The sequence below is a fragment of the Salminus brasiliensis genome, chromosome 1 (assembly GCF_030463535.1).
Source record: "Salminus brasiliensis chromosome 1, fSalBra1.hap2, whole genome shotgun sequence".
Taxonomy (NCBI): Eukaryota; Metazoa; Chordata; class Actinopteri; order Characiformes; family Bryconidae; genus Salminus; species Salminus brasiliensis.
In genome coordinates, this window is record NC_132878.1 from 27,904,633 (window position 1) to 27,930,599 (window position 25,967).

At 39.9% G+C, this 25,967-nt stretch overlaps 1 protein-coding gene across 2 annotated transcripts in view; it reads left to right on the plus strand.

Annotated features, from left to right (window-relative positions):
- Nucleotides 1–8,599: 8,599 nt before the first annotated feature.
- Nucleotides 8,600–25,967, plus strand: part of stard8 (StAR related lipid transfer domain containing 8) — an 85,634-nt gene continuing 68,266 nt past the window's right edge. Inside the window, exons 1-2 of one of the 2 annotated variants that reach the window (XM_072676632.1) lie at nt 8,600–8,714; nt 12,830–12,863. In XM_072676632.1, coding sequence (XP_072532733.1) covers nt 8,670–8,714; nt 12,830–12,863 — 79 coding nt within the window. In that variant the 5' untranslated portion in view covers nt 8,600–8,669. Of the gene's footprint in view, nt 8,715–12,829; nt 12,864–17,235; nt 17,447–25,967 lie in introns of those variants that run through there. The other variant, XM_072676631.1, reaches the window with a different exon arrangement.

A 25,967-nucleotide genomic window follows, 5' to 3' on the forward strand; every position in this document is an offset into this window, starting at 1 on the left:
TACCATTCAGTCTACAGCAGTTTAACCTCTACCATTCAGCCTACAGCAGTTTAACCTCTACCATTCTGCCTACAGCAGTTTAACCTCTACCATTCAGCCTACAGCAGTTTATCCTCTACCATTCAGTCTACAGCAGTTTAACCTCTACAGTTCATTCTACAGCAGTTTAACCTCTACAGTTCAGCCTACAGCAGTTTAACCTCTACCATTCAGTCTACAGCAGTTTAACCTCTACCATTCAGCCTACAGCAGTTTAACCTCTACCATTCAGCCTACAGTAGTTTAACCTCTACCATTGAGCCTACAGCAGTTTAACCTCTACCATTCAGCCTACAGCAGTTTAACCTCTACCATTCAGTCTACAGCAGTTTAACCTCTACCATTCAGTCTACAGCAGTTTAACCTCTACCATTGAGCCTACAATAGTTTAACCCTTCCTATTCAGCCTACAACAGTTTAGCCTCGCCTATTTAGTCTACAGCATTGTAAGCCAGCCCTTTTAGCCTACAGCAGTTTAGCTCCACCCATTTTCCTTTAATGATTTATGCCCTGTGCATTGTACCTACAGAAGTTTCGCCCTGCCCATTCAGGCAGAAGTTATAAAGAGTGTTGCAGTCTTAAAGAATGTGCATTTGCGAACAGCACATCAAAAAAGAGCTTATTTACATATTTTAGTCTTAAAGACAGTAGAATTCTAAGGGAGGTTGGAAAATATTTGTGTAGAGATGAATTTTGATAAAAATAAAGATGTCTTTGGAGTGTAGCTCGTGGTAAACAAAACGGAACAACACTACTACTACTACTGCTAATAATAATTATTATTATTTTTACAGGAACTGTTATTTTTACAGGAGACCATACCAAGTAGTGCTGTGTTTTGATGAATAATAAGTATGCAAATAATTGCGCACTAACATAATTACAGTCAAAAACTATAAGAAGACAACAGAAAGTACTTTTACTTCTAAAGCCCAGTGGGCAGTAATAACCCCCATCAGTTCTCACTGAAGTGTAAATGCCCGTATTTCTGTGTTAAATCATTTTTTTGATATGACAGCCCTTTCTTTCCAGAACATCAACTTCAGTTAACCTGCACAAAATATTCACATTTCTCAAGTAATTAGCACGGGTCTGAAAATCATTGTGTTGTTCAGGGCTCATTGTGTTGTTCAGGGCTCTGTTCTCCTGCTGTGTGTTGTTAAGCTAAATTAACTGTATTCATCAAGGGCGTTCTATTTTTTTTAGCATCATTAAGCTCTGCTGAACTTCTTGCTGTGTCCGCTGCATAATAGAGGACACTTTGTAAGTCAAAAAACTTAGATAGCTTCTTTACTTTTACATTACTATACACTACTATTACACAACTATATGCTGATTATATTATTGAGGATATAATCTGTTCTCCTAAACAGATACAAATACAGGCACCAACAGGAGGCGTTCTATGTACTGTTTTACAGTGTACTGACCCTTCCTCTCCTGTCTGTTTTCCTTGATTTTGCTGATCTGAATTTCATGCTTTCAGTAAATCTACTAGAGCTGACTAACCTATGGATCCACATGAGTACTAGATCAGACAGAATCTAGGAGAGGATAGTGAAAGTATTCAGACACAGACAGCTGTCTGCGTTTTCTCCAGTAGCCTGACCTGAACACTGTCTCACTGATTGCCAACATACAACTATATTTCTACACAAACTGACCCCAACACACACAACAACTCACACCAGTCTGCTTGTATTTGCCTACCTAGCTTTGCTTTTCAAGTCTTTCATTTAGTTTTAGTTGTGGTTCCCAACCAGCACTGAACTCCACTCAGCAGCAGGAAAAACGGAAACCCAGCCTGATACAGCCTGCAACACCAAGACCAGGCAGCTGAGAAAACGAGGAATTCAGTTTCACCCAGTTTCACACATTTATTGAAAAACATCAGTGAGACAGAAATGATTAAAACCAATAGCACTGCAGCTTTCTTTGTGGGCCTTTCAGGTTCTCAAGGACCAATCAGTCTCCAGCTGTTAATGGCAACAGACTTAAATAGAGTACGTAGATCACTTTTAAATAAAAAGAGTATGAATATATTTAATCTTTGTTTAAAAATGAGTTTATCAGATTATAACACCACCTGTCTCGGCCCAAATAGTGGCTTCACATTCACCCACAGCTTCTGTATAAAATAGTACTGTGATGGGCATTTGATAACTTCCACACACTGTGGAATATAAACTGTGAACAGGTGTATTAACATTAGTTTATGACAGATTATTGATTATTGAGCTGGAGCCGTTCTCTCACACAATCAGAACTCATGCTGGTTTCACTGGACTCGCTGTTGTCCTACCCCTAGCTGGAATAGAGACTCTGATTGGTTCTGCTGTGGAGCTTGACTTAACCTGGATTCTGAATTTATCTGGTGCGCCGGATTTGAACCTTAGTAAGAAATGAATGATCCTTTCTGACTAGTAAAAGCTCCGGCTGGGGTTCAACTGTAGTAAGTTATGAGCAGATCTCTGCTGAAGCTGACAGGTAAAACACTGACTGATGGAGAACCCACAGCAAGGTCTGAGCTTTAACAGTGGGGATGAATATAGACTATGCAATGTGGAAAGCATGAAATAACCTCCTGTTATAACTGCTTTGTAAGGTGACCTAATTAATAACCACTAATAAACCCAGTCTAACCATTCATATGCTCTTTGTAACGGTAGTCGTAATATAAAGCGGTGCCTGAAATCATAACTAGAGTTTAATTTTAAAATCGTTGTTGGAAACTTGGTGGTTGTTGGAAACTTGGTGGAAAGAGAGAGAGAGAGAGAGAGTTAGCACTTATTTCAAGTAAAAGATGTCAGTGTCAGTGCATTAGCTGGCAGAGCAGATCTTGTTAGCACTGATCTTTAGAATTCTCTGCAGTGTGAAAGATTGCCTTGCCCTCAAGGACTGGCCTTGAGACTCAGGGAGTTTGCCATGGCCAAGGTAACATTATGTAGGCTAGTGTAATTGCTGCAAGATGTGATTGACAAGGGCACTAAATTGGGTGTTGTGCAAACCGGAAGGAATGGGTAGTTGCTCCCAAGCGTTCGCTAACAGTAGAGGCAGGGCAGCTTCTATCTGTTAGCGGTATGAATTGTTTCATTTTGCACAGAATTGAACAGAAGTGCCCTCTTTTAGGAAGAAAGTACTATTAGACTTTTAGTAAAAATGTAATATTATTATGCGATAACTGTACCGACATTTTGAACATTTTGCAAAATGTTGGATGTCATACAAAGTCAAAGACATGCCGCACAATCACATTAACATTAATGCGACTTCAGAAGCGCTGCAAATCCAGTCACAACACAGCAGAAGTGGTAAAAGGGACTGGAACCCTGAGGCTGCATCATACAGCACATACTACCACCCTAAATGCTATCTAAATGTTATGAACCACCTTTAAATATGCATTTATTAGCGCAGTGGATAAGTACAGACGTGTGTGCTTTGGGGCGTAGTCTGAAGCTACGACATATGTACACAGAACTGGCACCAAGAAACCGCAAGTTTACAAAGGTCTTGGGATCTGTAACTGAGTTACCAGCCCATATAGAGACACACGCCCAAGCTGGGACTGGAGGAGCGGCTACCCCACGTGCCCCTCCTGTCTTCCCTCCTGTCTAACACACCTGACCTTGAGCTAAAACTAAAGTTATCTGGCAATCCGGCAAAATAGAGACACAATGATTAATGAAGTGCATATAACACTATTATTATGATTATGGGATGATTGATGAGGGATCTTCACATTTTAATATTCTCTAATCTCCAACCGATGTAATCAGCTTATCTGCAGATTTCACAAGATGTCAGTTGAGTCATGTTTGAATTCAGCAAGGCGAAGTTAATTTGGTGAGCTGGCCCACACTACAGACAACCAGGGTCCCATCTTTGAGGCCGTTGCCCCTCCGGACCACTGTGAGAGGTGTCCTGATTTCAGGCTGGTATTAAATGATTATCTTTCTAAATTATTTTATGGTTCAATCCATCTGCTCACAGTCTATTCGCTGCCCTTCTGGTCTTGAGTGGTTGGGGGAATGCCCATTCTTTCACTTAAAGGCCAGGCCCTTAACCAATGAGACGAGCTGAACTGAAGGATCTTTTTTTTTTTTTAAATGGTTGTCTTTCCTTGGAGCACTTTTGTTAGGTACTGACCACTGCATTCCGCGAAACACCCCACAACACGCCCACAGCTGCCCTTGTGTGTGCAGTAGTTTGCCCAGGAAATAAAGAAGACGCTGCAGAATGTGGACACAACCCTGGCTAAGTGAACGGGCACAGCAAGGTGCTTCCTGTTTGGTGCTTTAGAGAGCATTGACATTTATTCCGACATTGGAAAATTGGTGTGAGGCCTGCATGAGGCTCCTGAGACACAGTTTTTCCCCTAAATAAACTAACCTATAACCCTTTTTTTCATTCTTGCATACAAAGTTGATTTTGCTCCCACTGATGAGCGGCATATGAAGCTCTTTCTGTCTTCGCTGTGCAATGCCACTACAGCGGTGTATCTGTATATTAGTGGTCAGAGCTGATCTGAGGTACGTATTCCTGAATACAGTGGTGTTTCTGTGTGTTAGCGGTTAGCATGAGCATGTGTGGCATGCACTTTAATGAAGGATAGTTTGCTTTTCCATGAAAAGGAGTGTTTTTGTGATAGCATACAGTATTGGCATGTGCAGTGTGGAGGCTGCTAGAGGCACAGATGTGTTTTCGATTGGTGTGCACAGCTATAATCCTGTTTCTGCCAACTCTAGTACTTTGTTGTGGTTTAAGCCTTAAAACTCACGTTTTTAGATAGCTACCGTAACTACCGTAAATACCGTGACTAATGTTAATAGCCGTTTATTGAGAAAAACGAAGTCTTTAGTTATAATAACGAATGCAAGTCTCTAAAATCACGCTTTATTTAATATATAAAGCGTCTCTATGTATAACTCTGTGTATAACGGCATAGGTATATAATAGATGATTTTCAGTGCCACCCAGCATCTCCTTGAACAGTCCAGAAAATTTGGAGTTGACACCGATTCTTAGTGATGGGATTGGATGCTGGTTCCTAAAGTCGATTCCACACAATTTTCCACAAAATTCCAAAAAATTACAATCAGACAAAAATCAATTGAGATTAATTAAGTACATAATACACTATTATTATGATTATGGGATGATTGATGAGGGATCGTCACATTTTGATATTCTCTATTGCCCATCAGATGCAATCAGCTTATCTGCAGATGTCACAAGATGTCAGTTGAGTCATTTTTAACTTCAGCAAGGCGAAGTTAATTTGGTGAGCTGGCCCACACTACAGACAACCAGGGTCCCATCATTGAGACCATTGCCCCTCTAGACCACTGTGAGAGGTGTCCTGATTTCAGGAGGGTATGAAATGATTATCTTTCTAGATTATCTTGTGGTCCAATCCAGATCACTCTGATCTGCTCACAGTCTATTTGCTGCCCCCCTGGTCTTGTGAGTGGTTGGGGGAATGCCCATTCTTTCACCTAAAGCCCAGTGCTGACTTTGTGTGTTACAGGCCCTTAACCAATGAGACGAGGTTTGGCACAGTAAAATGTGTCTGTGTCCCAAACCTCACACCTCTATTCTTTATGCTATACAGTGCCGGCCTACTAATGGTGTTGTACAGTAAAACAGTACACAGTAGAACAGTAATATCAGTGAGACAAATGTGCGGTATCGAGTCCAGAGCTGTGGAGTTTAGTCCCGATTCCTAAATTCCTGCAATCAAGACCCCCAGCCCTAAGATTCCTACAGTCTTGCCAAAGTTGCAAAAGCCTAGTTACTTTACAGGAGAAGAATTTGCAGTGGAAGTCAATGGATCTGTACTGTAATTCTTAGTCCGTTCACCATGAAATATTAGCAAAATAAAAGATTAATTAAAATTATGTAAAAGAGTGCAAAGGGACTACATTTATGATGCACCGTTTTTAGCAAGACTGCGCTGATTAATGTCAAACAGATACAAGTGGCGTAAATGCAGTCTCATCAGGATAGTACTATATGGACATAAATGCATGATGATGGGTTACTTTGCAGTTGGCTTCTTCATCGGCCCAAGCTGTGTGAAGTGGCTAACTGTAAGTGGGCTCTCTTAGCAATTAGCATTAGCTTGTGTGCTGTGAAGTTCCGTAAACAGTGGTTTGTCTGTAGGTTGGTGGTAAGCTGCTGGAATGAAAAAAGGCCGTGTCTGTATTAGCAGGCAGAATGAGCCTGTACTGTGCCCAGGCTTGAGACACTGGTGTGTTTGTGTGCTAGCAGTTAGCATTAGCTTGGGTGGTATGTAAGTTCATGAAAAGTGGTTTGCTTTTCCATGAAAAACAGCGCGTTTGTGTTAGCAGGCCATATTAGCATGTGCAGTATGGAGGTTCATACACAGAGTGGTGTGTGTTGGTTGAGCTGTGTGTGGGACTGTTGTATGTGGGGGACATGCTAAGCAGTGGAGGGGGCCGGCATGATTAAACTTGAAAATGAGAAGACAAAGATCTACTTGAGTGGAAGGGAGTTTTGAAATACTTTTAAATCCAGTCAAGGTCAAGGCTAACATAGCAAAAATCTATCTTTGTAAAACATCATATCACACACACATGTTTATTTTTATATATTAAATAAATTAATATAATTTTTTTAGCTCTGCGCTGTGCTTTAGACTTCGTTTAGGGGTAACAGCATGTCGAACTGTACCAGAAACCACAGAACTGTTCATAGCCCATTTCAAACATGCATTTTCACCTGGGTAATTAGTATAATAAACAACAACAACAACAATAATAAACAGCAATACAAGAGGAAATTTAGAGTATTAATAAAATAGGCTGAGGCAACAAACTTAAATAACATGCATATTAATAATGAATGAATAATTAACAATTATTATGTACATAAACTGAGACAGTTTACTTGAATAAATTATGACGTTTACTTGTCAATACATAATTGACACAGATAATTACTTGTGTCACTATAATAAAAATGATTCATACAATAACAATAATTACTAATTAAATATACTGAGGTCTTTAATGTTATTTCGTTAATTACGAATAGTTAAATCAAACTGGGCTAATTAACTGAAATGAATGATGCAAATGATTAGTTAATAGATTATTAATCAATGACTACTAACAAAGACTGAGGACGTTAACACAGATGAAATGTGAGAATGAAAAAAAATGGAATACATTAATTATTCATAAAATAAACATATATGTTAACAATGAATTATGTCCATTACTAATGAAAGGACACTTATATTAGTATATTGAACTGTTATTATGTGTAGCTGGGGTGAAAACCTAAATGAAGCCAAATTGATTGTCTAATAAATGTTGAAACGGAGTTTAAAAATGAGTAAGAGAGCTTTAAAATCTATCCTCAAAATACAGCCGGTGCTCCATTGGTGCAGTTACCACTATTCTGATTGGTGGGGATTAAGCTTCCAGTATTTACTATTTAGCTACATTAGCCTTGTACTTCCAGTGCTAAAATTAAAGAAGCAGACACTGGCTGATCCAATCTGATTTATCTTCCAGACTGTCCTCTAATGTTTAGTGTACCCCACCGGTCAGCAGGGTGCTAACATGATGCCCAAATCATCAAACAGTCTTCTCAAACCGTGTGGAGTTGTTCAGTAATTGCTAACACTAACTGGGGTACGTTTACACATAATGGGGCTATGGCCTAATATCACAGTGCTCGTCAGTCTTTACATCAAGTAAAACCACCTACATTTGAATGGGGTTTACTAATAATAAAAAACTATTGAGCAGGTCCCCCTTGTGCCACCACAACAACTCGCATGGCCTTCACAAGACCTCTGAAGGCTCCCTGTGGTATCTGGTACTTGGAACCAATATGTTAGCAACAAATCCTTTATGTGGGGCCTCCATGGGTCACATCATCTGAGCCTAAGGTGTCCATGACCCTATCGCCGCATCCTCAGTTGTCTTTTCTTGGTGCACTTTTGGTAAGTACTGACCACTGCAGACCAGAAAACTCCCAAAAGACATGCCTGATTGTTCCTGCTTTTAACGCATCACCTTCGAAAACTGACCCGCAGCCTAATATGCGTACCCTTAACAGATGCTACTGTAACCAGATAATCAATGCTACTCACTTCACCAGTTTTAATTTAATGGCTGATTATGTATTTTCAATTAAGCAGTTCATAAAACTAACACGTGGTGGTCCATGGACTTGTCCCCCACAGAAAGGGGTCCCTTTCTGCAGAAGGTTTGCGTCACAGAGCTAAAGGTTAAGCACAGAAGTAGCATCTTCAGAGCAAGCCTTAGATTTTAATTGCAGTTTTATGAAACAGCATGTCTACAATTTGTGAGTTCACTTCAGCTTATCTATCAACAGAGTGTGTGTGAGTTTGTGTGTGTGTTTGGTATGCAGTGAGCTCCGGCCCCCTTGGCTGCTGCCCCAGGCTGGAATAAGGCCTGGTCTGCTCCTACAGCTCCACCTCCTTTTCTAGCAAAGGAGCGCAGCTTTCAAACACACGCGCACTTCACTTATTCAGCAGCTCAGAAACACACACAAACACACACACGCACACACCTTCATGACCCTTGGATATGACCTTGTGACCCCTGGCCGTGACCAGGGCACTGTTGGAGATGGGACTGTTCGGCTGTCTGAGTGGATTTTTCAGAAGAGCAAAGGTAAACGAGAGAGCGAGACAGAGTTAGAGAGAACCCAGTGGTGCCTCGGCAGCATTTTTATTCTCTGAGCTTGTGTGTGTGTGTGTGTGCTTAAGAAGAGAAGTGAGTGACAGGTGGATAAGCAATTGTTTTGAAATGGTGTTTCTGTGACTGACACTTTAAAAATGCACAGGGTGAGAGAGAGGCTATACTGAACTATAACTATACCTACCGTGTGTGTGTGTGAGAGAGAGACTTGTATATTGTATTGACACGGTCATGCTGATAAAGCTTAATTGGAATTGAATTGTGTGTGTGTGTGAGAGAGAGAGAACGACCGTTATTTTTCTGACTCTGTCTGTGAGGTGTGTGACAGCCTGAGTGTGTGTGTATAAGTGTATATGTGCTTATGTGTAAGGCTTGCTGTGTGTGTGTGTTAGAGAATCTGTGGGAAAGTTTGTGTGTGTGTGTGTGTGTGAGTGAAGCGGACATTCCTCTGGCCTGCAGTGGGTGTAGGAATGGTTTGAATGTCATCCCGCTCGGGCCAAAACTCTGTTACCACGACAACCCCCTTTTTAAAAGTTGCTTTGGACCGAGCTTCCTGTGCCTCAGCCAATCAGCTGCTCCGGAAAAGTCATGATGTCATAAATTGCATAGAGAGAGCGTTCATTCAGAGGCCAGAATGATGGAAACACACAGTTGAGTGTCTCCACAGCTTCAAAAGTCACAGCTAAAATATTCGGGAGAATGCTAACAGGGGATCCTGAGCTCCCTGTGAATATCGGGACAGAGTGGGGTTTGGTGTGAAATGGCAAATATTGGCATTTTGTTTACTATCCAAAACCACCAGTGAACTTAGTGTCTACACATGTCTTCTATTGAGATTCATGTGTGATGACAATGATGGTAGAATAGCAGTAATTCATTAAAAAAATGTTCTTTTTGGGGACTATCTTTTTGGGGGGTATTTTTGTACCCCCTGCATGTATCCCTCCACCATGTGAATGATAGGCAAGTTTGGGAGGATTACTTTCAAATGGAATCACCTGTGTGTAACTGTGACATAGTCCAAAGGATTACTTTATCAAAGTAATGTATAATGTAATCTGTAATGTAATTACTTTCTGTACTTTTTGGATTACTTGTCTTTTAAAAGCCACATTTTCACATAAAGGCAAAAAAAGTATGTATAAATTGACATGAATCCTTCCTGTGTGTCTACACCACGTCCCAAACCATCTCAATATAATCTTGTATGCTCATGAAGCAAGTCTACTATATGGCATTACTGCAGGAGTAAACAAACAAACAAACAAATAAATATTAAATTGTGAAAGTTAACATAAAAAGATTGTAAAAAGTGAAAACTACATTTTGGATTCTTCATATTGGTCCATTCATCATGAAATGTTCAACCATCCGACTGAAACTAACAGCCTAGACCAGCATGAATTTCACATTCATTGAAAATGGTCTGAACTGGTTTATACTGGTCTTTTGCTGGTCTGGTTTGTTGGTGCGTGCTTGTTTTTCTAGCAGGGCTGGGTAAAGGCCTGCTTGCTTTTTTTAGATTATGTAAGAAACTAAGAAATGTTAAAAAGGAGTGTTTGAGAAGGTTTAATTATGTCAGTAAGGATATGTAAAAATGAGCTTCCAGGTTATTGTGATTAATACTATTAGTGCACTGTTAAAAGTACTTTAAAAGGACGTTTGGAGATTCTCCAGTTTAAAGCTCTGGAGGAACCCTTGAAGGAACTTTTTTCTTCAAAAATACATTTTCTAGAAGATCCCATAATGCACCTTAGGAGGTTCCTCCTCAGTTTCAAATGGAAGACATTTACATTTACATTTACATTTATGGCATTTAGCAGACGCTCTTATCCAGAGCGACTTACAAAGTGCTTTGCTATTTACCCAAGAAAACCTCAGCTAGTTAGAATAGACTAATACAAAAGATACCTCCAAGCTTAGACATTACTAAACACAATACAATAAGGCAACCATAGAACTATTCGTCCAAGTACTCTCTGAAGAGGTGGGTCTTCAGTCTGCGTTTGAAGACAGCGAGCGACTCGGCCGTTCGGACATCCAGGGGCAGCTCGTTCCACCACTTTGGTGCCAGGACAGAAAAAAGCCTGGACGCTTGTCTTCCGCGGATTTTGAGGGATGGTGGGTCGAGCCGAGCCGTACTTGAAGCTCGAAGGGCTCTTGGTGCGGATCGGCTTTTGACCATTGCCATCAGATACGGAGGGGCTGGTCCGTTCTTGGCTTTGTAGGCCAGCGTCAGGGTTTTAAATCTGATGCGGGCAGCTACAGGAAGCCAGTGGAGAGAACGCAGCAGTGGAGTGACATGGCTGAATTTAGGGACATTGAAGACGACCCGTGCCGCTGCATTCTGGATGAGTTGCAGGGGCCTGATGGTGCGCAGAGGGAGACCAGCCAGAAGAGAGTTGCAGTAGTCAAGTCTGGAAGTGACGAGAGACTGAACAAGCACCTGGGTGGAAGACTCTCCAAAGGTTCCTCAGAGCCTTTCGCAGGCATAAGAGCTTTCTTCCAGATGATTTTCTTGTGCTGCCGGTCAGCTGTGAAGAAGATAAACATTTGCTCTGAGTGAATAAAAGTAATCTTTTGTTGTTGTTGTTTGAAATATACAACACAAACAAACAGGCCGAACCCCCTGCTGGGCTCAGGCCACGCTTTCTACATCATAAACACTTTCATATCTTCTTTCTGAACTTTCCTCTGTCTTATCTCCTCTCTCTCCCTCCATCTCTTACTCTCTCTCGCGCTCTCTCTACACACACACACACACACTTCTCTTTATTGCCTTCCCTTTATCTCTTCCTCTTCTCTTTTGACTTCCTCTGCTTCTATCTCTCTTCTGTCTTGTTTCAGGTTTTTGTCATATCATGATAATCAAGACATTAATATTCAGTATATGCACCCATTCAGCCTACAGCAGTTTATCCTCTACTATTCAGCCTACAGCAATTTAGCCTCTACTATTCAGCCTACAGCAGTTTAGCCTCTACTATTCAGCCTACAGCAGTTTAACCTCTACCATTCAGCCTACAGCAGTTTAACCCCACCTCTACCATTCAGCCTACAGCAGTTTAGCCTCTACTATTCAGCCTACAGCAGTTTAACCTCTACCATTCAGCCTACAGCAGTTTAACCTCTACCATTCAGCCTACAGCAGTTTATCCTCTACCATTCAGCCTACAGCAGTTTAACTTCTACCATTCAGTCTACAGCAGTTTAACCTCTACCATTCAGCCTACAGCAGTTTAACTTCTACCATTCAGTCTACAGCAGTTTAACCTCTACCATTCAGCCTACAGCAGTTTAGCCTCTACTATTCAGCCTACAGCAGTTTAACCTCTACCATTCAGCCTACAGCAGTTTAGCCTCTACCATTCAGTCTACAGCAGTTTAGCCTCTACTATTCAGCCTACAGCAGTTTAACCTCTACCATTCAGCCTACAGCAGTTTAACCTCTACCATTCAGCCTACAGCAGTTTAACTTCTACCATTCAGTCTACAGCAGTTTAACCTCTACCATTCAGCCTACAGCAGTTTAACTTCTACCATTGAGCCTACAGCAGTTTAACTTCTACCATTCAGTCTACAGCAGTTTAACCTCTACCATTCAGCCTACAGCAGTTTAACTTCTACTATTCAGTCTACAGCAGTTTAACCTCTACCATTCAGCCTACAGCAGTTTAACTTCTACTATTCAGTATACAACAGTTTATCCTCTACTATTCAGCCTACAGCTGTTTAGCCTCCACCTTTTCAGTCTACAACAGTTAAGTCATGCCAGTTTAGCCTACATCAAATCAGCTCCATTTGTTTAGCTTGCAGTGCAAGGTAGCCAATCAAATCTGAGCTCATTTCCATATTTCTTTAGTGCATGATAACAGTTGTTTTCAGTTGTCAAAGACAAAGAGTTAATCCCAGCCTGGTGAGCGGATGCTGATGCTGATCATTAATGCAGGCCTAAAGACTGGAAGGCTGTTAAAGAGCGACCAAGGGACAGAAACAGAGCAACTCCTCCACTGCTGTTCATAATTAATCTAAATAAATAAATAAATGAAGCTGAACGTTAATAATCTGATGTCATTTTCCGCTTTTAGACGCTGACCGTGACCTGTAGGTCCAGGCGCCCAGGTAGGACCAACTATGTCTCACACATTATGCTTATTAATGAGTCATTAATCCTGATAAACACAGCAGGCTGTTAAAGTATGATTTTTAATAAGACTCATAATATCCTGAAACATTAGAGCACTCCTGTATACACACACAATATACTCCCTTCTGGTCCATCCTAAAACATGAATGGCAGTTATTGCAACCATGTGTTGTTATTAATTATTATAATTATTATTGTTATTATCATTATTATTGTTATTATTTTTATACAATGAATACTAAAAGGTATCCATCCAGTTTCTACACTTCTACAAACTGTGTATTTGGAAGGCTGCTGGTGTCTCTTTTCTGTGCTGAAAAGTAACTACACCCACTTTTAGGGTGGTAAACCCACAGCTTATCAATGTTGTCCGTCAGAGCTGGCTAGCTGTCAGTTGGATATGTTGTGGTTATGCTGATCCTCTGAATCAAAGAGCCGTAGCTACTCTCTCATCCATGTTTACACACCATTACTGAAGCCCTGCCTTTAGATTCATCTGCTAAAAACTCCCAGAATGGAGGAACTGAGACGACTTCATCGCTTTGAGTAAAACTTTAAAAAAATACATATAAAAAACGCTGCCACCAAAGGCATAAACCTCATGGGCATTTGTGCTCAAAACAACAAGCTAAACGTGCCGCTCCCACAAAAAACATCTGGATCAGCACATTCTATTATGTGGTATCGGTGGCCCTGATACTGGCAACAAACCTGATAATAATGTACAGCAAAAGTACCATCTATAACCAAAAGTTATAACCAAAAGAGTTAACAACCCCACCTAAAGCCCAGTCTTCTTCATTTTCTTCTCATTTGAATTTACTACTGCAGCTTCAGAGGCCACCAATTAAGGTGGAAGAGAAAATTCATATGCGAGGTCTTATAAGCCTGCAGGATCTTAGAAGACTGTGAGATTTCTTTTTTTCTGGAGTCCACATGTTAAAGGTATTTACCTTAATGAATGTTATAGTGATTGTGAATATTGTTGGTGAAATGCAAAAACTGTATCTCCATTTTTGATTTTGACTTTGTGAATCTGACAGTTTACACTGTATCAATTTCATGGCGAATGCACCAATACAAATGCTCCAAAATGACGTGTAAATTTGATGCTTTGGAGATACAAGGTTTTGTGTGACAGCAGCAATATATTTTTCTACCCCAACATTTAACACAATGCAAGAGTGTTAAAAAGAACGCAACAGCCCAGACCTCGCCACTGGTATCTGTGTAAATACAGCTAAGCCAGCTATCCCATTGGCTGGAACTTCACAGGTGTACCTGAAGACCTACCCCAACACAATAAGAAGCTAAATCAGCCAACCGCATTTCCAGTGTGTGGGACCAGGTGTGTCTGAAAAGGGTCACTATTTCTTCAGGAGGTTCTAGATAACCCCTGCTGAGAGTGCACTACAACCTCCCAGTCCACATTGAGTGGGTTCTACAACCTTCCAGCCTCTACTGAGAGTGCACTACAACCTCACAATGCTCACCGAGAGTGCACTACAACCTCACAGACTCCACTGAGAGTGCGCTACAACCTCACAACATCCACTGAGAGTGCACTACAACCTCACAACCCTCACTGAGAGTGCACTAGACCCTCACAGCCAGCAGGCAGTGTCTCCATCTTCCGAACAACAAACGGTGCAGTATTCTGAGAGTTAGTTTTACATTATTTCCTATTTTAATTTCATATTTCTGATGGATAATATCTCTGTAAAGCCCTCTGGTCTATCGGGATTATATCTGGTTGAGGCCAAGCCACGTAAAAGAGCAAGTGTGAACACACCCAAGACTCCCAAGATTTAAACCAGATCCAAATCCGATCACTCAAATCACTTCAGGAGGTGGTCTGAGACACACATCTGTCCCAGACAGCAATCAGTAATTCCGAATGGGATGTAAGTCAGATGTGGGAGAAACAGGCAGCATAAAGACCTGAGACACTCTGACAAGGTCCTGATCTTCATGACCAGATCACTAGGTCAGAGCATCTCTGGCTTCTGGCGGTCTCTAGGTCGGCAGTAGTGAGTACCTACCGATCAGACGAGAAGGGGCAGACCGCTAACCAGTGATGGGCCTGAAGCCTAAGGTTCATTGATCTTGTCTTGGCTGAACTGACAGAAGGGTTACCGTGGCCCAAGTCTCAAAAATATTTAATGATGGTTATGGAAGGTATGTGTCACAACATATAGTGCAGCTCCCCTGCTGCGTATGGGGCTGAGTAGTTGCAGACCAATCAGAGTGCCTGTTATGACCCCTGTCCACTGTCAAAAGCTTCCACAATAGACGCACAATAGAGTGCCAGAACTGGACCTTAGAGAGATGGAAGAAAGTGGCCTGGTCTGATGAGTCTTGGGGGCGGCTGGATGTATGTGTGTGCGCTCTTTACCTGTGGTAGGCGCTGTGACAGCAGTTTGATCCGGGGTGACTCCACCTCTCCACTTACAGGGCTTAAAAGATCTGCTGGAACATCTTGGTGCCAGAGACCACCTTCAGAGGCCTTGCAGAGGGAGCTGTTTTGGCAGCACTGGGAGGAACAGCATTATGTGATTAGGATATAATAAAAATTGCTGTATATTATCCTCACCTTAAACAGAAAAAACAAATAACAAAGAATAACAGTGTGTGAATTCTCACTGTCAATGTAAGAGGTTTTGCAGAGTGTTTGTGTGTGTGATGGGGGGGTTCGTGGAGTTCACTCCTGCTGCGCTGGGAAGCTGATATCTCAGAGATCACATGACAGGGAAGTGAGGATTTGAGCTATTTTTAATTAACCGTTTTATTTATATCCAGTGTAATTACTCGCTATGGCCTGCAAGAGGCGTCTCCACGCTGCCTGTTAGCCCATCTCTGATTTCCCTTAGTATATGTGTGTGTGTGTGTGTGTGTGTGTGGGTGGGGTGGGGGGGTGGGGGGGTGCTGCTCTGAATAGGAGCGTCTGCCAGACGCCGTGAATGTAAATGTGGTCTCACACTTCACTCCTGAATCTCTCAGGAAATAAGCACACATCATTTTACAGCTGGACGTGTGTGTGTGTGTGTGTGTGTGTGTGTGTGTGTGTGTGTGTGTGTATGTGTGAGGAGCGTGTGCAGAAGCAGGCCGGCTCTGCTGGGTCTTTGACACTGACTTTAACACTGCAGTCATTCTGAGCTTGTTTTGGGGAAAGGCTGAATTTCCAGTCCAGCCCAACTGGAGCTCATATGTTCTTATCAGTCAGTCAGTAGCCTGCACACATCTCTATATTCTCTCCTCACGTCACTTCACTTTCTCTTTCTTTAGTTCCTCTTTTTTTATATTTTTATACCCTTCTTTTTTCTTCCCTTTTTACATTACTTTTTTGCTTTAATTTTCTTCTGTATTTAAAATTTTTTTTATATTTTCTTTTCTTTTCTACCATTTTAACCTTCATTATTATTACTGCATCGTTTCCTTTTCTTTCTTTCTTTCTTTCTTTCTTTCTTTCTTTATTTCTTAAAATTTTCTTGTTTTTTTGTTGTCATTCTTTCTTTCATATTTTTTATATTCTTCATTGCTTTTTTATCCTCCATTCCATTTCTTTGTTTTTTCTTTCTTTCTTATTTTTTATTTTCTATTATTTCCTTTTCCTCTCTATATTTATTTAAATAAAAAATATGTTTATTTATTTCAATGTTTATATTTAGCATCCTTTAATTTTGTTCTTTCTTACATTTTCGTTCTTTATTTTTATGTTTATCTTCTATTTGTTTTCTTTCATTATTTTTTATAAATATTTTTTATGTTTATTTTTTCTTTAATTTCTTTTTTCTTTTTCTTTCTTTATTTTTCATCTTCCCTGATTTTCTTTTGTTTTCTTTTTCAGATTCCTTTCTTTTCCTTTTTCTTTTTTCTTATTTTCTTTTATCTTTTTCTTTTTCATTCTTACACTCTCTATGTTTATTTCGTAGTTTCTTTATTTCCCTCTTTCTATCTACCTAATTTTTACATCCTTTCTTCTTCTTTTCCCCTGTTTTCTAGTCATTGGAACATTGATGTGAGGATTTGATTGTAGTAGTAGTTTGTATGTCTGATCTCTCCGTGTCTGATCTAAAACAAAAACACTTTATGACTACGGTCTGACATAGCCAACTGCTTGAGGAACTGTGCCTGACCCTAGATCAGAGCACCTAATCGTGACCAGCTGTCCGCCTACAAATCCCATACGGCTCTCACTACGTTTCCCATGATGCACAGAGCAGGAGAGCAGCCGGAGCTCAGCGTGTCTCAGGAAGAGCCGAGAAAAGTTGGAGGAGTTTAAAAAATGAGAGACAAGCAGAAGAAAAAGCAGAACTGCAGGTGAAGAAGGGAGAAGGGAGATGAGAGAGGAGTGCAGGCGGAGGGAGGAGAACTGCGGGACCGGAGAGAAGGAGGAGGGAGGAGGAGAGGAGCAGAAAACAGCGGAGGTTTTCATTCAGCGGTGGGGGAAGAATGGAAAAAGCGAGTGAGAGTGAAAAGAGGAGTGTGGTAGCGCAGCTGAGGGCATGCAGAGCTTTAGCAGTGCTGAGGAGAAAACACACGCACAAGCACACTGCAGGTGAGTGGACACGTGGACGCAGCTTTACAGCCAGCTTTTCTGCTGTTATGGGGGGGGCACAAACTTTTTGACACTTACTGTGTTCAAGAATAAAGACACACATCACCGTTTCAGCCTTTTACCCAGACACATGTTCTGTACTGTACTGTAACTGTACTATAGTGAAAGTATGATACTGTATCACAGTCTAACTCAATTAAAAGAGCGGATACTGTACTATAGTGAAAGTATGATACTGTATCACAATCTAACTCAATTAAAAGAGTAGAAACTGTACTATAGTGAAAGTATGATACTGTATCACAATCTAACTCAATTAAAAGAGCGGATACTGTACTATAGTGAAAGTATGAGTATTGTATCACAGTCTAACTCAACTAAAAGCAGAAACTGTACTATAGTGAAAGTATGATACTGTATCACAATCTAACTCAATTAAAAGAGCGGATACTGTACTATAGTGAAAGTATGATACTGTATCACAGTCTAACTCAATTAAAAGAGCAGAAACTACTATAGTGAAAGTATGAATACTGTATCACAGTCTAACTCAATTAAAAGAGCAGAAACTGTACTATAGTAAAAGTATGGATACTGTATCACAGTCTAACTCAATTAAAAGAGCGGATACTGTACTATAGTGAAAGTATGAGTCCTGTATCACAGTCTAACTCAATTAAAAGAGCAGAAACTGTACTATAGTGAAAGTATGGATACTGTATCACAGTCTAACTCAACTAAAAGAGCAGAAACTGTACTATAGTGAAGGTATGATACTGTATCACAGTCTAACTCAACTAAAAGAGCAGACACTGTACTATAGTGAAAGTATGATACTGTATCACAGTCTAACTCAATTAACAGAGCAGAAACTGTACTATAGTGAAAGTATGGATACTGTATCACAGTCTAACTCAACTAAAAGAGCAGAAACTGTACTATAGTGAAAGTATGATACTGTATCACAGTCTAACTCAATTAAAAGAGCAGAAACTGTACTATAGTGAAAGTATGGATACTGTATCTCAGTCTAACTCAATTAAAAGAGCAGATACTGTACTATAGTGAAAGTATGATACTGTATCACAATCTAACTCAATTAAAAGAGCGGATACTGTACTATAGTGAAAGTATGATACTGTATCACAGTCTAACTCAATTAAAAGAGCAGAAACTACTATAGTGAAAGTATGAATACTGTATCACAGTCTAACTCAATTAAAAGAGCGGATACTGTACTATAGTGAAAGTATGAGTCCTGTATCACAGTCTAACTCAATTAAAAGAGCAGAAACTGTACTATAGTGAAAGTATGGATACTGTATCACAGTCTAACTCAACTAAAAGAGCAGAAACTGTACTATAGTGAAGGTATGATACTGTATCACAGTCTAACTCAACTAAAAGAGCAGACACTGTACTATAGTGAAAGTATGATACTGTATCACAGTCTAACTCAATTAACAGAGCAGAAACTGTACTATAGTGAAAGTATGGATACTGTATCACAGTCTAACTCAACTAAAAGAGCAGAAACTGTACTATAGTGAAAGTATGATACTGTATCACAGTCTAACTCAATTAAAAGAGCAGAAACTGTACTATAGTGAAAGTATGGATACTGTATCTCAGTCTAACTCAATTAAAAGAGCAGATACTGTACTATAGTGAAAGTATGATACTGTATCACAGTCTAACTCAATTAAAAGAGCAGAAACTGTACTATAGTGAAAGTATGATACTGTATCACAACCTAACTCAATTAAAAGAGCAGAAACTGAACTATAGTGAAAGTATGATACTGTATCACAATCTAACTCAATTATAAGAGCAGAAACCGTACTATAGTGAAAGTATGAGTACTGTATCACAATCTAACTCAATTAAAAGAGCAGAAACTGAACTATAGTGAAAGTATGATTCTGTATCACAGTCTAACTCCATTAAAAGAGCAGAAACTGTACTATAGTGAAAGTATGAGTACTGTATCACAGTCTAACTCAATTAAAAGAGCAGAAACTGTACTATAGTGAAAGTATGATACTGTATCACAGTCTAACTCAATTAAAAGAGCAGAAACTACTATAGTGAAAGTATGAGCACTATATCACAATCTATCTCAATTAAAAGAGCAGAAACTGTACTATAGTGAAAGTATGAGAACTATACCACAGTCTAACTCAATTAGAGCAGAAACTGTGTACTGTATCATTTTCACAATCTGTATTGAACATGAATGTACTTGAATTGAAGTCAGGAATTATCTATATTTAAATGGTTAATCAGTACCTCTCCCATACCTGACTAATGCGCTTGTGGTGCTGAATATAGTCAAGTCCTTTTCACAGCAATATTCCAATGACTGCGGGTAAAGCCTTCCCAGCTGAGTTGAGGCAGTTACTGCACCCAAAAGGAGTGTTTGTGTGAAACTTTCTAAAGTTTCTAATAAAAAAAAAAAACAAACAAAAAAAGCTTACTAAGTCAAAGTTGTTCACAGTGGTGATGATTGTACCAGATTTCTGTAGAGCTTAATGAATACACTGCATGATGTATCAGACCCTATTTACCTTTTGGGTCTAGGCTTTTGGGTCTAAAATGTATTTCTACAATCACATTTTCATTAAAATGGTTTAAGATATATTCAGGACTTTGTGTGGAAAAATAGTCCAGAAAGAAAACATATTTTATCATTGTCAGATGATAATCAGAGTTGGAAGGTTTCTCTACGCTGAACCACAAATTCTCACCAAACCCTACTCTGAATAGCTTTGCTTGCATGCAGTTCATCTCACGTAAATATTGGTCTGATGTGAGGAACAAATGGGCCGTGCTGTTGGTTTACTTGCTGTTGTTTGTATGGACGACATACTGAACCTCATCCCTTTTCTATGGCAGCTGCACCAGCTGAACTGGTTAATTACGGAGAGTGTGACCTTTTCATGAAAGCTGCAATGTTCTTTCAAGATCTTAAAGCAGTAGTTTAAAACACCAAATCTGGTTTGCCCTACTTTTTCCCCCTTAACTCAGCCAAGAGAGGAAGTTTGCTTCTTTAGGTTTTACACTGGAACTTCAAGGCTAATGTAGCTAACAAGTAATGAAAGCCTATATCAAACCAGTTAGCACTGGTGCTGTGTAACACTGCATAACCAGATTCATATTTGTGTAAAATCCTGTAATCCCCACCATGTCGGTCCCTATGCTTTTTCCACTTTCAGTGGCTTTATCTTTAAGCTTGTCCAGAACTGCATGTGTAAAGTGTGTCCTTTAGATGTGGCTCAGAGTATGAATTACACTTTATGACTTACTGTCTTATTTGCTAGCTTCTTATTTAGATTTTCCATTCCATCTTAATTGGGACTCTAGAATGTAACTGCTGCACCAGTTAAGGTAGAAAGGTAATTCAGGTACTAGAATGCAATGCTGCGTCATTTAAGGTAGAATTTAATGTAGACTTGCTTATGTGGTGTCAGACACTGTATGAAACACTGTTGTTTATAAACATGGACTAAAATATGAATCAGGAGTGTGTAGTACAGTGTCAGAAACCGCATAAGGAAGTCTGTTAGAAATTGTACTGGTCAGCATCACTAGGGATGCACCAATATGGGAATTGTGGACCAATATCCATCTTGTTGATGTGCCTATCCGTAGATGGTGATAGGCAAATCTTTGTAGGAATTGGGACTAAACTGAACGGGTTCAGCATTGCAGAGAAATATAACTATTATACTCTTATTAGAATGGCGTTTCAAGCGCAGTAAAATGAATGAAATGCAGATATTTTAGTGCAGTAGGTCAACGTCACCTAATCATTCTGCTTCAGATATCAGCCAAATCTAAACATCTGTCTAATACTGATAAGATTTCTGATATTGTTGTGCATCCCCAGTGGCTTTCACTCCTGAGTCCATACAGTCAATGTAAAGTAATCTAGAGAAACAGCCCATTATGAATTCGTCGCTGTTGTGCATTTGCATATATCCACCCATTTAGACTACAAAACATTAGCCCTGCCCATTCACACTGAATCTGTAAGACCAGGCTGCGTTTTGAATGAGGCACAATACAGAGCGGCCAATCAGTGCAGAGCTTATTTAAGTATATCAGTATATGTCAGTATAAGTCTTTTCACACTCATTCTTCAAAAATGTAGGTATACAGAAGGCCTGCACCATACAGACACAACAGTGGCAGACAAAGGTACGAAAGGAAGATGATTGTTGTCCCAGCCGAGACAACACATACACACACACACACACACATACCTGGCATTGGGAAGTGTTGTTGCCGTTATGTTTAATTCAGGAGCTGTCAAATTTTCTGCCACGTTTTAGTGTCCAGCTCAACCAGCAGGATCTACTGTCACACACTAAAGGTCAGAAAACACACACTCACACATGCTGTTAGTCAAGGCTGACATGGTACACTCTAGGAAAGAGAGCAAGTAGTGTATGGTGGAGAAAGCCATCATTTTCATTTTTACACAACTATTTTCCAACCTATCTTAGTCCTTTAAATATACATACAGAAGCGTAATGCAGTACCACAGCTGTAGCTGTAGCTGTATTTCCAGATTCAAAACTGGACATAGGCATGGACTTAACCGAGGATTAAAGCAACACTATGTAACATTTTTACCTTAAAATAGCAGCTTTAAAATCATCCTGATGCTCCACTGACCTGTAATAGAATGAATAGCATCACTGTCTGTGCTACGTTTGGCTCGCCACACTGCTGACTGCAGTATGCTGGTCAGACTTGGTTATATACTGGAAAATGGTTGTGGAAAAATGAATTAGGACTGGTTTAGTACATAAAGCCAAGCAATAATTATAATAAGTGGACATCAAGAAAGTTGTTTAAGGAGAATGTCGAGAAAGGAAAACATGCATGATGAACGTTTTAAATGTATGTATTGATATATTTATTGGAGCCCCAGCAGAGATATGCTGCCCTGAGGTCAGAGGGTGGTCTGCATGGGCTAATGGAGTGGGGGGGCTGTGCTAGGAAGTGACAGGGGGACGTTTTAAACATTACACGGCGTGTCTCAGTCAGTAAATATGTGAATTAAAGCTGATGGGTGTGAGTTGTTGGGTGCTTTAGGGTCAGTTTGTGTAGAAATATGGTGTATTAGGTCAGTTGACCTACCTACCGATGACCTACTGTGTCTGATTTATTTATTTATTTTTTTGGGAAACATCCTTTCCAATATTTTATCTGATCTGGTACTCTGGCTTTTACACAACTAGCTATGCACAGTAGCAGATATTTTGGCCAAAGATGACCAAACTTTTGCATGGCACTCCATATGATGCTTCATTTGCAAACATCTGAAACATTGTAAAAGCATCATGTCTTTTATTTATAGATAATAACTAATTAAAATCAAATAAATAGCAATAAAGTAATGTATTTAATCATGAGAAAAACACATGACCAGCTTCAAAAGTGAATAAAAATACACAGACAGCTGTAGGGGAGGGTGTGTCTGGTCAGAATATAATTCTGGCTCCAGCCAACACTGCCCTTCTTGTCCAGCTGCCCATAAGCTGCCCGTCTTGTCACGTCCGTTAATGATATTAATAATAATGTCTGATTGCTGTCTGCAGTGAAAGCTATTTAGAGTCAGACAGACAGACAGGCAGGAAGTGGTCTGCAGATTGCCTTCAATTAGCATAAAAGGCGCATGTTTAATTGGTTGCTCTTCAGATGTCTGGCAGTGACAGTTCCCAGCCGCGTTTGAGTCTTTCTCCTCCGGCCGCGTCACTGGGATTCCGTCTCTGCACTCTGATTAGCCTAATAAGTTTGTCGGTGGGTTTGCATGCTGGCGACTCTAATTAGGGATTTGTTAAAGCTTGGCGCCTGTGTTCTCTGGAACTTGTGAAAATGTCTGAGGACATTTGTGCGCTTTAATTGCTCTGTCTCGGTCTGTCTGTGTGAAACAGTGGTGCTAGCTTTGTGTGTTACATGAAAAAATATATATATACTATATAAAGAGGGGTGTCTTGGCACTAGCAAAGCAAAGCTTGACAAAAAAAGAAAGAAAAAACCTGCAGCAGCCATGTCAGTATTCATAGATAACAGCATGTTAAAGGAACCATTAGACCAAGAAATCGAATGATGCAGCCAGTCAGCCAAGACATGTTTGGTATCTGCTGTGTGCTTTTTTTTTTAGCTTACAACCGGAGATGCTAGGATAATGTTGCTAGGCTTACTTATTTGTTTGTTTTTTTATTTATTTATTTAACATTTTCTCTAATCTAGCCAGTAGCTAGGGCCAATGCTACGAGGTTGAAGGTAAGAATGTGTTTCCTCAAAAATACTTGAGCTCCACATGCTCTCGGAGACGTCTGCTCATGGATGATGGTGGCATCACTGGGGATCGACAGACTGGACGCATAGACGGCTGCGCCAGTCTGGAAGTATTTGTTCTTAAGCATATCAATTTGCCCAGTGTAGATCTTGTAGATGTGTTTTAAGAGAAGAGTTGAAAGTGATTGATTGGTGACAGTCTCAGTCAGTTGTTTGTTAGCAGTCTTAGCCTAGCATCTGGCAGATACCAAACATGTCTTGGCTGATCGATTGCATCTGGGATCTGCAGTTCAGTGATCAGTCATGTTCATTACATTTTTCTCTGAACTGCTTATTTACTGCGTCAGTCTGCGCAGTCATTTCTGTTTGGCTGGTGTTTGACTGGTTTTGCTATTTAAAAATAGGAAAAGATGTTGGAAGGGGTTTGTAAGGCTTTAAAGATCATTTTGTGGTTGAAGGATGGGTGATGACTTTCAGAGGTGGATTTTAAAGGTTGAGCTCAATGGTTTTGTATCGGAACAAGGAAAAAGTTGGCATTTGACATTTAGTGCTGTGTTTATTATTTATAACACCTTTTTTATGTTGAAAAAAAAAAGATTCTGAAAACCCGTATGAAACTGATCAGTATCACAGTATTTTAAACCAAACCTACTTCATATCGTTTAGTCATTTAGTCATGGAGTCATTTGGAACGAATTATACAATTAAGGTTACTATAAAATCCATTTCTAGTTAATATGCTTTTTTTTGCTCGTTGCTGTAGGAAGGAATGGTGAGACGTCTCTGTCCTTGTCTACTGAGAAAAAGACACCAACTTTACTGTACTGTACTGATGTCTCAGCCTTTGCAGCAGAAATCGATTTGAAGAACAGAACATCCAATTTTAGAATTTATCTCAGCTTTGATAAACCCCTGAATCTGTGATTTCTTTTCTTTTTTTTAACATTTGTTTATTAACTTCAGTTAAATTACATAAATTTAGTTTACTATTAATAATGTTGTTCATGAATATGAGCACAAATAAAGAACTGTAATTCCTTTTTCACTCACTGAGCAGTGGGTTCTCAACAGGCTTTTTGAGACAAGATGCTGTCTCATTTTCCATCGGTCTCTCCAGCTTTTGCACTTTTTTTTATAAATGTAATGACAGATCTTCTCGATTTACCCAGAAGTCAGTGTGACATGGCCTGGCGGTCCCCATGGAGACCCAGCAAGGTTTTAGAGCTGTTCTGTTGTGAGCGATCATAAAAAAAAAAAAACGCGTCAGATCCCAGCAGAATCTCACTCTGCAGAAAAGTGCAGAAAGTGCCCAGTGCATCACCTTCCCCATGGAGCGAAATGATGAGAGAAAAAAAGAGAATGGAAGGAAAAGGTATGAGAACACCACTGGGGAATAATGCATATTAAACTAACTTTTATTTACTACATTTCTCTGCGTTCTCATTGGCAGCGAATACGTCCTTCTAGTGCATTTTTACATAATAGGTGTGTGATTTGTTTATATATAAATAAACATCTAGGCCTAATGCCAGGTGTGGACTAGAGGGCTATAAAGCCCCTCTGGCACTGAGCTGTGAAGCAGTGGAACTGTGTTCTCTGGAATGATGGTGCTTCATCCAGTACTAATGGGATGAGACGGGATGAATTAGGGTGGTGATCATTCAACATCCTGACATCGCTAATACTCTTTTTGCTGAATGCAATTAAATCCTCCCAGCATTGCTCTAAAATCTAGTATCTCAAGCTTGGCATTCATGTGGAGTTGGTCCCCCTTTTGCAACTATCAGAGTTTCCAAGCCTTTTTACAAGTTATACTATAGAATATATCTGATCTGATTCCGTTATTGAATTCATTAACCACATACCTGACCATCTGGCCTCGGGATTGACATAATCATTACTTTACTAAGGTTTAGGTGTAGGTTAGTAAGATATAGGATTAAGGCTACTGTTGGGTTTAGGTGTAGGTTAGTAAGATTTAGGATTAAGGCTACTGTTGGGTTTAGGTGTAGGTTAGTAAGATTTAGGATTAAGGTTACTGTTGGGTTTAGGTATAGGTTAGTAAGATTTAGGATTTAAGGTTACTGTTAGATTTAGGTGTAGGTTAGTAAGATTTAGGATTAAGGTTACTGTTAGATTTAGGTGTAGGTTTGTAAATTTTAGGATTAAGGCTACTGTTAGATTTAGGTGTAGGTTAGTAAGATTTAGG